The sequence below is a fragment of the Hippoglossus hippoglossus genome, chromosome 16 (genome assembly GCF_009819705.1).
Source record: "Hippoglossus hippoglossus isolate fHipHip1 chromosome 16, fHipHip1.pri, whole genome shotgun sequence".
NCBI classification, from domain to species: domain Eukaryota; kingdom Metazoa; phylum Chordata; class Actinopteri; order Pleuronectiformes; family Pleuronectidae; genus Hippoglossus; species Hippoglossus hippoglossus.
In genome coordinates, this window is record NC_047166.1 from 5100095 (window position 1) to 5115880 (window position 15786).

The 15786-nt window shown below is 45.2% G+C and overlaps 1 protein-coding gene across 1 annotated transcript; it reads right to left on the minus strand.

Annotated features, from left to right (window-relative positions):
- Positions 1–3909: 3909 nt before the first annotated feature.
- LOC117776322 (sodium channel subunit beta-1-like) lies at positions 3910–15357 on the minus strand. The gene is made up of 7 exons (XM_034610157.1): positions 14056–15357; positions 8799–8965; positions 6070–6308; positions 5554–5615; positions 5307–5448; positions 4626–4697; positions 3910–4171 (listed from the first exon to the last, which is right to left on the minus strand). Exons 1-6 carry the CDS (start codon positions 14123–14125, stop codon positions 4631–4633), a joined length of 747 nt encoding a protein of 248 aa, XP_034466048.1. The 5' UTR covers positions 14126–15357; the 3' UTR covers positions 3910–4171; positions 4626–4630.
- Positions 15358–15786: the final 429 nt, after the last annotated feature.

The following is a 15786-nucleotide window of genomic DNA, read 5'->3' on the forward strand; positions in this document are numbered from 1 at the left end:
CTTCCTGATGCTGTTGGGGCTCTGGGTGTGGTCCACTGGGGTTCTTCTTCTTCTTTTTTCAGCTGATACAAAGGCAGGAGGAAGGGGTGGGTGGGTCCTCTTGCTGGTCTGGTCTTCTCAAGCACATCTACAGGAGGGTGGACAATCGCTCTTCACATCCCGGAGTCTATATCTCTCTCTGGTCGAGTGTGTGAGTGTGTGAGGGTTTAGAGTTACCAGAGGGAGGAATCACTCAGAGTTTCGGGTTTCGGCCTCTTGTCGACTGCAAAGGGGCCTTTGTTCAACTATTTATACTCAGCGGCACACCCCCAGGCCTCCTGCACAATGAGGCTGTTTGCACTAGGCAATGCCAGTATACTGACTGGCAAACCAGTCAGTGATTAACAATTAAAAGCCAAAGGAAGACTGAGATCTGATCTGACTCAGGGGACGATGCTGAGGTGTCCGAGGGAGTTCGTGCTGGAAGATGGAAAACGCCTGCAGGTGATTGTGCAGTTTCAAAAAGTCTGTTCAAATGTCAAAATGCTGCATGCATGAGGAAACATTCAGCTGCACTCGTTGACTTTTCCCCTCATATGACTGCAGATTTGACCTGAGCCAAAAAAAAATGGAAGTGACAAATGGAAGCATGTGTGGATCCTCCTCTTGCTCCTTTCTTTGGCTTTGGAAGAACAATTATCCTCCTCGTTATTGCCTCAAAATCTGTGTTATTGCTTTATTCTGTCTGCAGATTCCAAAACTACATGTCCCTGCAGATAAAAGCTCTCTCGGTCCAAGGCTGCTTCTTTACTCATCCGAGTGAAACCATCCGCTGTTTGCGCGCACACCACTGGAGCCAGATGTTTGCCGCTGCGTGCGCATGGTGCTCACATCAGCAGCACAGGTGGCTCTGCTGCTCACATGGAGGCAGTGTGGAAGTCGTGCAAGGCACAGTTCAGAGGACGGAGGGTTTGTTTACACCGCTGTCCGCCTTCTGCGCGTCTTTGGAGGCTTACAGAAGTGCGCAAGGCTTCCGTGCATTCCTGCGGGAGTTAAAAATAACGCGTAGCTATGTGCGTAAAAGCGGGTCAGACAGGAAACAGGTGAGGTGAATTTGCCAAAAAAATTCAATTACGCATGAAGTCTTCTGATTTCCACAGCTTCTCTCACCTCAAATGAAATAAATGATGCGCGCTTTTCCTCGCTGGTATCCTTCAGACGTCTCCTCCAGCTGATGGGTATCGATGGGTGGGCTCCTCCGGGACCATCCGAGAGCTTGTGGCGTCTGAAGATTGAATAAAAACCTCCTCTTTCTTCTTTTTATTTTATCGCCTTCCAGCTCCAGGAGAGACACACGGAGGAAAATACCTTCTGCAGAACCGCGTCTTCATCCTGGAGGCGACGCCACAGTCACAGGGAGCCAGTGGGGACGTCAACGTGTGCACACAAACACAAAAGAAACCTCCAGAAATGACGTGGTGTGTGCGTGTGTGTGTGTGTGAGGAGAAGGAAGCAGCGCTAATCAGTCTTTGGGATGGGTGAAGGTTGTTGGGAGGGAGGTGCATAGGGAGGAGGAGGAGGAGTGATGCATTGCTGTAATGGGATGGATGGAGAAATAAGAGGAGCAGGAGAGAGGAATAGAGCCGACGTTATGGTAACGGTGATATAATGTGATGGTTAATCCCCCCCCCCCCCCCCCCCCCCCCCCCACGTGCTTGCAAAGAGAAGAGTCATGTGTCAGCTGGACAGGGACATTAAAATACTGGCGAATATTGTGTGAATTATATGCGTATGACGTCAAAAGGGAGAATTTAGAAACTATAATTTCAAGGAGATTCACAAAAGTTATTTTCAACAGGTTCTTGGATTAAAAAACAACTCAGACCCAAGATTTAAGATTTATTATTATTAACATTCATTACATCATAAAAAACATGAAGATAATTTATGGATAAACTGTATGTAAGAGTTAAAACATGTGATGTGCAGGACGCAGAAACTGGAATCAAAATCAAAATCAGGATCTTTTAAGAATGGTTTTATTATAATAACATCTGTAACTGGCTGTTATGATTCTGCCCTCTTGTGACTTGTTTATGTTGTGGACGTCTTTATGTTTGGACTTTAGATTCATCGACTATAGATTCGTACTTATCCTTCAAATATGATGCAGTTCATCACAACTTCTTGCGATAACGTCAAAGTCACAACCAGACATCGTTGTCAAGTGGATTTTAAAACTAGAAGGTCACTCGGAAAGCGCCATGGCTAACGCCCTATTTCACCATGGTTAGATAAGAATAAAAATCCTGGCTACGCCCTTTTATCCAGGTCCACATTTTTAGGGTTTCTTCTTTTGGTCACGCAAAAATGTTCATGGAATCCTCTGAGTAGTTTTGAGTAACGATAAATGGCATTGAATTGCTCATCAGGAACAGTCACATGTTACATGTTCACAGGTACACTGTTGCCCTCAAATTAGTCCACTGAGTGTGTGTGTGTGTGTGGTTGTGTGGTTGTGTGGTTGTGTGTGCGCTGATCTCTCGTTTTGGCCATTTCATCATGCCAGCAGTGAGGATTACTGTGGTGATTGCATCCCTGTCCTCGTCCTGCAGAATGCAACGTGTGTGTGCATGTGTGTGTGTGTGTGAGTGACCTTCTTGTCCCTAATTCCACCAACATCCCTTTTTATTTATTTATTTTAAATGTGTGGATTAACTTCAGTCACATGCAGCCACACCACCGGGGACAAGAATCGTCCATTCAAGACACATTAAGGGAAAACGTATTCTTTCATTCACACATATAAACACATCTTGTGAGCTTCATTTTTGACATCGTGTTCTTTGCTTATTCAGACAGAAAAAATATATTCTGAATGAATTTCTCAGTTTGTGTGCGTCGATCTATTCTGCACCTCAAAATGTAGAGAAGAGAAGATGAGTAAACAAGCGGAGCGACAGTGTTTGGCTGCCACCTGGTGTTAGTCAATAACTTTTTTATCTTTTTACAAACACTTCAGCTCTTTGCTTTTCTTGGGTTTCCACCCTCGTTAATCTCGGAGGCTCACTGGACACGATTCTTTTAGCAATTTGCAAAAAACCTTTAAGTTTCTCCAACACTGCAGCAGGAAAGTCTGAAAAAGATTTTACCTCAGGAGAAATGGGTAGAGCTGATCTTTTTTGTTTCTATCTATATCAGTGAGGTGCTGTCATCGTCCCATATGTCGAGGGAAGTCACACTTTCAGCCTCAGGTGCACTGAAGCTTACAAGAGATTTAAAAGAGCAAATCAAACCTGCTGTGTTCAGCGGAAAGTGGCCGAGAAATTCAGCTGGTGTCCGTGTTTAAATTTAATTTCCGTTGTCGCTGCAGGAAACGTTTTGTTGTTGATTTGTGCATCATGAGCTCCGAGGATCACGGGAAACACTGCAGCAGAAACATGACTGTGATGTGTCAGAGTTTAACATGAAGCAGCCTCGTCTCAGCTGCTTTCTGAGTCCAATGCGTTTAACCTTGAATTTACGGTGTCTCGTTACCGTATTTACCTTTTTACCTGAGGGCTGATGACTCTAAACTCTGAAAATGTCTTCAGTCTCCTTCAAACAGCCGAAGGTGACGAGCTAAACATTCAGCAGGATCCAAACGCTTTAAATTAAGGCTCATTTTAGTAAGATTCTGGGGGGAAATACCTGATACTTGATGCTTTCATCCTTGTGAAATGAAACACTGAACTTTAGGACTAAAATTGAGCTGTGGACCTCATCTTATTCGTTGAAAAATGGACTTATGGATGAAAACCTTATCGATGGAACCCTGATGCCAACATACAATAATCTCGTTAGCGTGCAAATAGTGAATATACAATGTCGGCCTACAGTTTATTCTACATGTGTTCAAAGATTATCTGTGCAGACTATACAAGTATATATACAGTACAGGTGTCTCTCTGTGTACTGTTGAACCACCACCTGATGCGTCCACCCTGTCCCTCACAACAGGACACAGCTCAGTGTTTCTCGTTCTTCTGGTTGGAAGTCACTTTAAAGAACCGTTCTGTGGAGATCTGTTTCCTCTCCGTGGTTCCATTAGAGCATGGAGGGCGGTGGTGTGGGACGGTGAGAGGAGAGAAGGTGGAGCAAAAAAAATGGAGGTGAGATTCCTCAAGGAAGTTGTCTTGAATTCTTTCTTGACCTGAAATAAAGAACAAACATAAAACTTTCAGATCAAATGAATAATGTAAAATATAAACGATGTGGAGCCGAGACGAAAGCAAAGCTCAGTAACAACGGTCTAGTTTCTCAAAGCACAAACTATTAAGCTGGATAGTGAAGAATCCAAAAGAACTAAAATAATAGAAAATGTGTTTAAAGTTTGTGAAAGACGACACAACGTGGTCTTTTATTCCAATAGTTTGTTCCAACATTAGAAATAAAAATAGTCTAAAGTCAAGTGTTAATAATTAGGTAATAAATTGAGGAGGTAAAACATTTAAATGGTGACATTGACACTGAAAAAGGTTTGAGATGACACAGTGTTGGAACTTTGCCTTTTCAGTCACAACAGATCCATTAGGTTAAGTTTTACATTTGGATGCCAACTAATAAGAAAGAGTAAATAAGAAAGACAAGTGAGAATCCAGACCTACCAGTGCTATTCTGCCACTTGGACACTTGCACAGTTATCTTTACTTTCCGATGCTATAGCTAAATACTCCGCCCTGAAGGAGAGACAGTGGCAGAACAGAGAAAAAGTAGAAAAGGTCAGTGGAGCAGAATCAGAAGAAGAAATCAGCTCAGTCAGGAAAAGGGGAAATATTTGTTATATTTGAGACAAGCAGATTGAGACTGATTGTATCTATGCAGGAGCATTGGGGGCCACAGGCAAAAGAGACCCCCCCCCCCCCCCCATTCAAGAAACACCTGATATCAAACTAAATCATTCAAAATTGTTCAACAATTGAGCAAAGTGCATACACCACAACAAATAGTAAAGTAGTTCAATTTAAGTGAAAACCTCCACCATCATCCCAGAAGCATCATATACATTAGACGTTCTAGTGTTTAACCAAACCTCTAAAAGCACCAAGCTAGTGGCCTGAGGCCTTGTTTGGTGGTTTCTGCCCAGGGTGTCATTGCAGTCTCCTGTACATAGCTCATCATAGAATTTAAGGGGGTTCTCCCTGCATCTTCTCTTTCCAAACTGACAGGAGAGAAAACCAAGGGTGAAAGCAGACGGTGAGAAATTGGGACATTTGGACGACCCAGCATGATCTGGATATGAAGGAGTGGTGCTGCGGAGAGGCTGCATGTGTGTTTCTGTTACTCACGCGCTCTCCCTCAGAGCTTCCTCTCCGGCCACTGAGATCTTCCTGTAGCAGTAAATCATCTCAACCAGCAGCCAGAATTGCAGCCCGATGATGGTGACGTACATCATCACCTCGGACAAGATGGATGCCAGTCCCCTGGTGACTGCAGACACAGAGAGGAAGATGAGATAAGACATGTGTGCGTATGGAGAGGGGGGGGGGGGTGGGGGGGGTTAGATTTTAATTTGTGAGATCTTCCAGGCCATACATTTTTTAAATGCGACCCCCCTGTCCTGAACTATGTCACAATTCATCATTACCTGAATGCTGCTGCAGATACAGTTAAATGCAAGGTCTAACGTCAGAGTTTCTGCTGTAAAAACCCAGGTCACTGCTGATTGTAGCTTTAGTTAAATAGAGAGCAGCTTCACTCAATAGAAATCACTCAGGACCAAGTATTGAACCATGAGGGACACCCTTCAGCTAGTTTAAGCACTTATAGCACCTACTTAACATTCTCGTCACCAGTAGGGGCATCAGAACAAACTATAAACCATTGGATGTCTGTATAGATGAGTGACATGACTCCAGTTCCTCCCATTGTATAAGAATGAAGCCAAACTTTTGCTGAATTTGGCTCTTTAGCACATTCATAAGTTTGATAAGTACGAGCTCTGGTCTCCCAATGTCTCAGTACGACACCAAGCTTTATCAAAATATGTAGTTTCACTTGTTCCGACTCAAACATACAGTACAACCCCCCCCCCCCCCCCCCCGCCCTTACATTGCGGCGACCACGTTAATGGTCATGATCTTCTTGGTGATGGTTGGATAATCGTAGTTGGAGTACTGGAGGGTGCGGTAGAATATGCATAGGTAGGTCCCCGTGTCGTTGTAGGTCACGTTGCGGATGAAGATGGAGCCGTCCTGCAGGTCATTGGTGTCCTTGCTGCCCTTCCAGTCCAGACGCTTGTAGAAACGTGAGTCAATGATTAGGCCATCTTGGTTTTCGTAGCTGTAAAGCTGGAAGAAAATGACACGTCGGTATTTCTTCGAACAGGAGGCAAAGCAAAACAGATACCAGAGGATAGAGCTCTGTCCATTTGATTTAATCTGTATTTTTTACAGATATGGACGAGAGAAGCCTAATCACCGATCAAAACAGAAATCAAGGGTCACAGCGTAGCCAATAGTGCAAGTGACACATGACCAAAGAAAACTAAAAACATTTTAATAATAGTGGAACTTTTTGAGATGAGGTTATTTGAGTTGTTCAGCAATTCTAAACTGGAACATTTTCTCCTGTTTTGCCTCCTTCACCATCATCGTGCTTCTTGGTGTCAGAAACCTTTGACTCTGAGCTGCCCCCTAGTGGATGTTTCGCTTAACATTCATTCCAAATTAGCGGCAGCACATGAGCAGTGACGTTTTTATCATTTTTTTATACGTAAAGGGAAAATAAACAAGTCTTTGGAGAATAGCTGTGGTCAAGGTTTCTATCCCTGACACTTTAATCTTAGTTTTATTTATTTTACTTGTGTAAATAACATGACACAAAGCTTAGGTTCTTAGATGCTGGTTGGTGAAAAATGAGCCGTTACTTTTGCGTTGGCACGATTACTGTTTCTCAAACCCACAGCCTTCCTGTCGTAATTGCGGAAAGTCTCCACATCCTCACTGCTGCTGCATCTCCGTTATTGACCGAGCTGCAGTTAAAAACGCACATCCCGGTGAATTAGCCTCACTGTGGGCTAATGGGATCAGTCCTGCTCAAAGTGCTCTGTACTTTAATGGCCTGTTCGCTTCGCGTGGTGAAGTCTTCTTAGCAAAGCAAAAGTGTTGATTTCCAAAGGGTGTGGAAAAAAATCCCTGTCATGAAAAATGCAAGACTCTGCTTTGTCTCTCGTGATAAATGCATCGCAGCTGTTTCCCAGAGGAGACAAACCACGTTGTTTTAAGTATTATTTTGGGTTTTGTGCTGATTTTATCAATTGCATAATCTGGACACCAAATAACTCATAACAAGATGTTTCCAGTCTTTCTGCTGAGCCAAGCTAACCAGCGTCATATTTACTGTAGAGAGGCTAAAAACACGGTGAAACTCCAACAGTGTTTTGTGGACCCACCTCCTCCATCGGCATAGTGGTGAGTAGATAATGAGGGAATTTTTCATTTTTCTGTGAACTATACCTTTAACCCTTGTGTTGTTCCTGGGTCGAATTGACCCAGAGTGTGTGTGTGTCTGTGTGTGTGTGTGTGCGTGCGTGAGTGAGTGCGTGCGTGTGATCATACGCAAGCCCTGGCCGGTCAGGGTTAGGGTTAGGGTGACCCAAGGATTGTCATTATCCAATTCTCCTGGGGTAATTGAGACCAATGGATTGTCATTCTCGATTGTCATGGGAGGGGTCATTTAGACCCCCAGAGAGGGCGCTGTGGTGCTCTGTGGGGTCATTTAGACCCACACCTGATTCCAATTGAAATCAAGGGGGGGTACATTAGACCCACATATAAGTCTCAGTGTGCCACTCTCTCACGGACCATGGCACGATGTCGCGTCAGGAGCGTTTCACCAGAGAACAGGTTCTCCAACAGCTATTCTCCCAGCAACCATCCTCTGAACCCGAAGAGGACGCGAAAGAGCCAGACTGAGAAGCGGACGGACAAGGAGATGGAGAAGCAGACCAAGAAGCAGACAGAAAAGCAGACCGAGAAGAAGACAGAGAGGATGGAGACGGAGACAGAGACGGAGACAACGGCATTCACGCCCACTGCCACTCTTGTGTCCTACATCCCAAAGAAAAACAGGAATGTGGTGCTCCTGAGCACACGGCCCCCTGAGGCCGACATCAGCGACCGCGAGGACGGGAAACCGGTCATCGTCCTGGACTACAACCGCAACAAAGGTGGCGTGGACAACCTAGACAAGGTGATCGGAACGTACAGCTGCAGGAGGATGACCGCGCGCTGGCCCCTGGTCGTCTATCACAACATTCTCGACGTCTCTTCCTACAACGCCTTCGTGATATGGAGAGAGATCAACCCAGACTGGATGCCGGGCAAGCGGAACAAGCGGAGGGTGTTCCTAGAGCAGCTGGGAAAGGCTCTCGTGACTCCGTTCATCGCACGAAGGGAGTGCATCCCCCGGATGGACGCGTCCGCCGCGGTTGTGAAGGCTGTAAAAGCCGCCGCCGCCGCACAGAGAGCTGTTGACTACGACGCTCGACCCGAGTGTCCGGCCTCCTCCATAGCCCTAGCAGCAGCCCCGCTCGGGGCGAGTAAGAGGAAGAGGTGTCAGATATGCCCCAGGAAAAAAGGACTGTAAAACTCACAACGTGTGCCGCGGGTGTAACAAATACATCTGCAAGGGCTGCTCACGTGTCTATTGCACTACGTGTGCGTCCTAATATGGGGTGGGCTATGTGAGGGGGCCAACAGCCGGGGGAAGCAGGGACAACACAAGGGTTAATATTACTTTTTTAAGTTTGCCTTGTGGTTCGTCCTGTTACTACTTACATGGGAGAAGTTGGTCTCATCTGAAGCCTTGAAGAACCAGTTGACGGAGGCCCAGGCCACCACCTCGCCCCTCATCTTGCAGGAGATGCAACCCAGTTTGAAGCCCTCATTGGCCACGGCCTCTGTGTCCGAGTCCACCTCCACGCAGGCTCCATGGCACCGAGATGCTACGGGGGGGGGAAAGGACGGAGACCACCAGGTTAGAAACGTCACGTTATCGCACTTCATCGCTCTCCTTCCTCTTTTTCTTGTTCCTGTGACTCGAGGGAGCGGTTGACACATGGGCAGAGCTCTGGTGTTTTCCACTATCTCAGTACTTGCAGGCAAATACAGTATTTTACAAAACAAATGTAGCTACTGTAAGTTTTTAGTTTCTTTGCGTGCTCCCAATGCTCGTTGCATGCGTGTTATTATTTTTTTTCTACTTTTATATTGGACTTAGCTTCTTTTCTTGCATGTTTTTTATTTCCAGTCATCATTTCACTTCATGGATTGTTCTAAATTTAATTAATTTGTCTTTGAGTTTACATTTGATTTGTTTAAATCTGTGAATGAGAGGAAATAAAGAAGTTGCATTGAGCGATACTATTTTCTTGCATTCTGTCAATCGGTATCTGAGCTATAGCGTCATATATAGAAGCGTGAGTCTATATATGCGATCATCATCATCATGACACATACTTCTCATCGGCCGGGAGTTACACACCTGTAACTCCAAATGTTTCTTTCTCACACTGCACCTTGCAGTTTCCACTGAGGCCTCAGCATCGCTCTCAACCAATGATCGTGTGCTATTCTCAACTTTGACCTCTGGGGAAGCGTTTGTTTTAAATCGCAAGATGGAGGGGAAGGGGATGAGGGAGAGGAAACACATAGCACAACGCTGATCAGATGAACTCCAGGAAGTCAAGGTTTTCCAGGTTGGTTGAGATTCACAGTAACTCCACATCCTCCATTTTTACAAATATAGACCAAAAAAAGCTGTATTTCTGTCTTTTTGTTAACTCCCTGGGATACAAACATTACAGCGTCAATAAACGAATTACAGAAATAGAAAGGCCACCGCACTGCAGAGAGAGATGAAGGAGGAAGAGGAGGAAAAGCTTCAGTATTAGCCATTTTCTACAAAAGCAAGGGGGAGAAGGTGCCTAATGCTGGATGATGCACTGCAGAGAGGGGAGAGGGAGAGGAGAAAAAAAGGGGAAGGAGGAGAAGAGAAGGTTAAGAACATAATGGTAAGAAACTTCACTAGGCCTAGAACTGGAAACTAAAAAGCAGCTCACACAGATGAACTGCCTTTTTCTTCTGGCCCATGCATTTAAAACCAAAGCAGACCCGAACCACCAAGATGCACCGAGAACGAACTGAGACCGAACTGAGACCGAGCCTGAGCTTGATTTGATTCTAAATCAGTGGATTCAGTCCGAACGGAGAAAGGCGACTCAACACTTCCACCTCCAATATAGCAAAGTGTCCAAAGCCACATTTGAGTCAGTTGCATTTTGTTCAGATCGTCAGGCATCGATGAGAGATTTCACTTAATTTAATCTGTTTTCAAACTTTGACTTTTAATTATTATCAATCCTCCTTTTATCTCTGTTTTTGGTCTCCACCAACTGCTTTTATTATTTTTCTATTACTCTTACTACCTTTATTGCTTTTAATTGAATTTCATGTATTTATCTCTCTATTTGTTTATAAATCTGAGTCTTTTATAAATATATTACATCTGTATCGATTTAATCAATATTTGCTTTTCACATTTCTTTCAGATTCTTCTCTGATTTTATTTGTTTTATCTTTATCATTTATATATATTTAATTAAAAAAATGTATTTGTTCAAGCACTCATATAATCTTGGGGCTGGTGTTTGGTCTTCAGGTTTGGGGTTTTCTGGGTGGGGGGGTCTGCTGAGGACCTCTACATAAAAACAGACCTGAGGCAAAGATTTGTTTGCAAATGCTGGTCCTGAACTGCTCAGAGACGCAGGTGCACATATTCACAGAAAGCAATTGAAGCTTTATTGAATTTTTCCGGTTTAATCTCCGCTGTAATTAGCTCTCTTGTCTGTTACAAATGTGACCTGATCGTTTGCGTTAATTACACGATGCTGTAAATCTGCACCAGCTGTCAGTGCTGCTGCTAATCCACCGCTGCCAACAGAGGCCGATGAATGGCAATGAAAGTCGGTAAAACGTCACAGGAAACGACTTTACCCTCCAAATTGCAGGTTAAACATTAATATGCAACGGTAGTTTGACTCAAGTCTGTGTTGGATTCTAGGATATCAGCTTTTACAGACAGAAGAGACAGAGTGAAAGAAAGAAAAAGACATAGACACAGGAAAATTAAACATCCCATGCAGGGTTTGAGATCAAGGAGGTGAGACCTGGAAGACAGACAAGAGGAGACACGTTACAATCACAGGTTTGACACACGGGAGGAGGGAGATGAAGAGGAGATGAAGAGGAGGTTTGATGACGGAGAGGAAAACTTTAATTTGCAGGGACAGAAGGAACCGAGACAGATGGAAACCTGGTGCAGGAGCAGCAGCACACACAGACACTATGAGGCAGTAATCCTGAGGGAGGCCGGTGACACAGTGAGAGATTGTGCAAGGTGAGCATGGAGGCTGCTGACGGTCCAAAGCTGAGACGACAAGTTAAGACGACAGCGAAAAAGACAGAGAGAGAGAGAGAGAGAGAGAGAGAGAGAGAGAGAGAGAGAGAGACAAACATGCAAGCGGACAGAAAAGGACCTGACTAAACAGAGTCAGAGGCTCCAAACTGCCTCTGCAACAACTCTCAGTAACAACACACACAAACACACACAGGGCCTCACAAAATGCAAAAATCCATTGTGTAATCTGTGGAACGAGGTTCAGGATTATGCAACGGATATTCCAGAAATTGCAGATTAGGAGGTTTTTTCCCTGATGGGGGAGGGGGGGGGGGCTGGCTGGTTAATCCCTCATATCAGTTGCTGCACAGCCCTGAGGCCTACAAAGTAAATTAAAAAAACTGACTTAAAGTTTTAGCACCACAAAAGACCATCCACCCCACTGAGGTTAGCTAGCTTAGCATGTCGCTGCACGGGAGCTAAAGGAAATACTAAAGGGTCGTTCAGATTTGCTGAACTGGTGATTAGAGAGAAAATTGGATAAGCGACAGCAAAAAGAAATGAGGGAGGATGACATCGGTTTCCATGGCTGGGTTACTACACACACACACACACACACACACACACACACACACACACACACACACACACACACACACACACACACACACACACACACACACACACACATACACACAGTAGGCATACGTAACCGGGGGAAATGCCATGCATCTGTGACATTTCCCTTGACACCAAACAAGCGAGAGACTTTCCACAGAAACAAGTAGAGCCACTGTTGGCCCACTGTGACTTTGTCGTGGCTGATAGAGCGACGGAACAAAAGGTTTTTCAAGAATGTACAAGCCTCAAACTATTCCTACTTATTTACTAACAATTAGGAAATGAAAATCTCACAAAAAGTTGAACTTTGTCTGTTAATTGGTGTCGGGCAGAGTCAGAGCAGTAGTGACTGCGGTGTGGAGCCGGTGTGGACATCCATTTCCGTCTGTCGAGGTCGTTCAAACTAATCTTCACTCGTCTGGTCTCTGACTCTTTCTGCAGCGTCCGCCTGCTTTTGTGACTCTGTCATACGTCCAATGAGCGGCCTCTTCATTTACAGGAATAACGACGTTACAGTGATTTTGATGATTTTTGTCATTATGAATGTGTGTTGACTTTTGCATGTGTGAGCTCTCACTCGTATTGTTGCCAGTGACGGAGAGTGAGACAAAGAGCAGCTGGCTGACGGAGATAAGTGCTCATTTATATCTTGTTTAAATTGCCTCGAGTCATTTTAAATTCATGCCCATTGATTATTTTACATTTAGTTATGTTTTCAAATCAGCCAAGATGCCATAAATAAAGAGCTGCCTGCTGTGATCATACATTTCTCAGGACAGCTGGTGAAAGATGGAGCGTTCCTCCTCCTCCTCCTCCTCCTCCTCCTGGGTGTCAGGGGACTGACAGTAACTTAAAGATGATGGATTATGGAGCTCAGGCTATTTTCACGTCAGCTGGAAGGTGTTTCTACGGCTACAGGAGGATAAATGGGAGTAAACAGCTTCTTGTGAAGATGGGAAATTGAGTCATGATATCTCAAACGATCCCAGCGGGAGGAGGGGAAAGGTCGAGGGCCATTTCGACAAGTGGAGAACATTTGAAGGACATTTTTTTCTTGAGCAGTTTTCTCATATATTGCACATCGACCTTCAGCTGCAGCACAATGTAGAGAAGCAGGTGTATGAGCAGCACTCTGTTATATGGAGTAAGTAACTGAAACATTTGTGCTGGAATCACCACATTGAATCACGGAAAACGTCCATTCAGCAGATCTCGAGCGTTTTGATTAATCTATTAGTTTATCTACGGAAAATTAATCAGTGAGTGTTTCGATAATTGATTGATTATTGATTAATAATTGACTATTACTATATTCTCTGTCAATGTAAACTGAATATGAACTGGTATCTATCTATCTATCTATATATATATCTATTGTTCTGTTGTGTCTATATGATTTATGGTATATATTTTAAGGTTCGGGCAATGTTAGGTCTAGGTGCAGTCACTGAGACAGTCACTGTGTGTGTGGGTGTGTGTGTGTGTGTGTGTGTGTGTGTGTGTGTGTGTGTGTGTGTGTGTGTGTGTGTGTGTGTGTGTGTGTGTGTGTGTGTGTGTGTGTGTGTGTGTGTGTGTGTGTGTGCAGCCCCTCATCTCATTACTCTGAACAGAAAAAAAAACTGAACAGCTGGGCTTTTAGCAGACAATCCAGCACAGTGATGGAACCACAAAGCACTCACTCATCAGCATCCACACACACACACACACACACATACACCACCCACTCACACATCCACCACACACACATCCACCACACACACACACACACACACACACACACACACACACACACACACACACACACACACACACACACACACACACGCACACACATACACACAGTCTCTCCCCCACAAACATTGCCAACAAGCAGTGTCCATCCACAGGAGACACCTCAGCAGTAACACACGACGCAGACAGTGAACAGGAGAAATGGACGGTGGCCCATATGTGCATGCCTATAGCTGTTGCCACCACGGCGTCGCCATGGCAACGTGAACGCTGCCCACCACTCACCTTGGAGCACCAGGAGGGCCAGAGGTAGCAGCAGCAGCTCTGGTCCTGCAGACATCCTGACAGGAGACATAAGACTGGTGGCAGCTCTTAGTGGCGTCAAAACACACACAGACACACACACACTGATAAATATGACACACACAGGCAGACAAAGCAGATATTCCAGTTTGCTGATGAGCACAAAGATACACAAGCCGTCCTGACCGCGAGTAAAAAGTCTGAGAAGTGAGAGGAGGAGGCTCCTTCCTGATGCTGTTGGGGCTCTGGGTGTGGTCCACTAGGGTTCTTCTTCTTCTTTTTTCAGCTGATACAAAGGCAGGAGGAAGGGGTGGGTGGGTCCTCTTGCTGGTCTGGTCTTCTCAAGCACATCTACAGGAGGGTGGACAATCGCTCTTCACATCCCGGAGTCTATATCTCTCTCTGGTCGTGTCTGTGAGTGTGTGAGGGTTTAGAGTTACCAGAGGGAGGAATCACTCAGAGTTTCGGGTTTCGGCCTCTTGTCGACTGCAAAGGGGCCTTTGTTCAACTATTTATACTCAGCGGCACACCCCCAGGCCTCCTGCACAATGAGGCTGTTTGCACTAGGCAATGCCAGTATACTGACTGGCAAACCAGTCAGTGATTAACAATTAAAAGCCAAAGGAAGACTGAGATCTGATCTGACTCAGGGGACGATGCTGAGGTGTCCGAGGGAGTTCGTGCTGGAAGATGGAAAATGCCTGCAGGTGATTGTGCAGTTTCAAAAAGTCTGTTCAAATGTCAAAATGCTGCATGCATGAGGAAACATTCAGCTGCACTCGCTGACTTTTCCCCTCATATGACTGCAGATTTGACCTGAGCCAAAAAAAATGGAAATGACAAATGGAAGCATGTGTGGATCCTCCTCTTGCTCCTTTCTTTGGCTTTGGAAGAACAATTATCCTCCTCGTTATTGCCTCAAAATCTGTGTTATTGCTTTATTCTGTCTGCAGATTCCAAAACTACATGTCTCTGCAGATAAAAGCTCTCTCGGTCCAAGGCTGCTTCTTTACTCATCCGAGTGAAACCATCCGCTGTTTGCGCGCACACCACTGGAGCCAGATGTTTGCCGCTGCGTGCGCATGGTGCTCACATCAGCAGCACAGGTGGCTCTGCTGCTCACATGGAGGCAGTGTGGAAGTCGTGCAAGGCACAGTTCAGATGACGGAGGGTTTGTTTACACCGCTGTCCGCCTTCTGCGCGTCTTTGGAGGCTTACAAAAGTGCGCAAGGCTTCCGTGCATTCCTGCGGGAGTTAAAAATAACGCGTGGCTAAGTGCGTAAAAGCGGGTCAGACAGGAAACAGGTGAGGTGAATTTGCCAAAAAAATTCAATTACGCATGAAGTCTTCTGATTTCCACAGCTTCTCTCACCTCAAATAAATTAAATGATGCGCGCTTTTCCTCGCTGGTATCCTTCAGACGTCTCCTCCAGCTGATGGGTATCGATGGGTGGACTTCTCCGGGACCATCCGAGAGCTTGTGGCGTCTGAAGATTGAATAAAAACCTCCTCTTTCTTCTTTTTATTTTATCGCCTTCCAGCTCCAGGAGAGACACACGGAGGAAAATACCTTCTGCAGAACCGCGTCTTCATCCTGGAGGCGACGCCACAGTCACAGGGAGCCAGTGGGGACGTCAACGTGTGCACACAAACACAAAAGAAACCTCCAGAAACCTCCAGAAATGACGTGGTGTGTGCGTGTGTGTGTGTGAG

Coding starts and splice junctions, on each gene's coding strand:
- LOC117776322 (XM_034610157.1), bottom strand. CDS start 14,125: ATGTCTCCTGTCAGGATGTCTGCAGGACCAGAGCTGCTGCTGCTACCT. Junction 8,966..14,055: donor GGCCCTCCTGGTGCTCCAAG/GTGAGTGGTGGG, acceptor CCCCCCCCGTAG/CATCTCGGTGCCATGGAGCC. Junction 5,616..6,069: donor ATTAACGTGGTCGCCGCAAT/GTAAGGGCGGGG, acceptor CTGTATCTGCAG/CAGCATTCAGGTAATGATGA.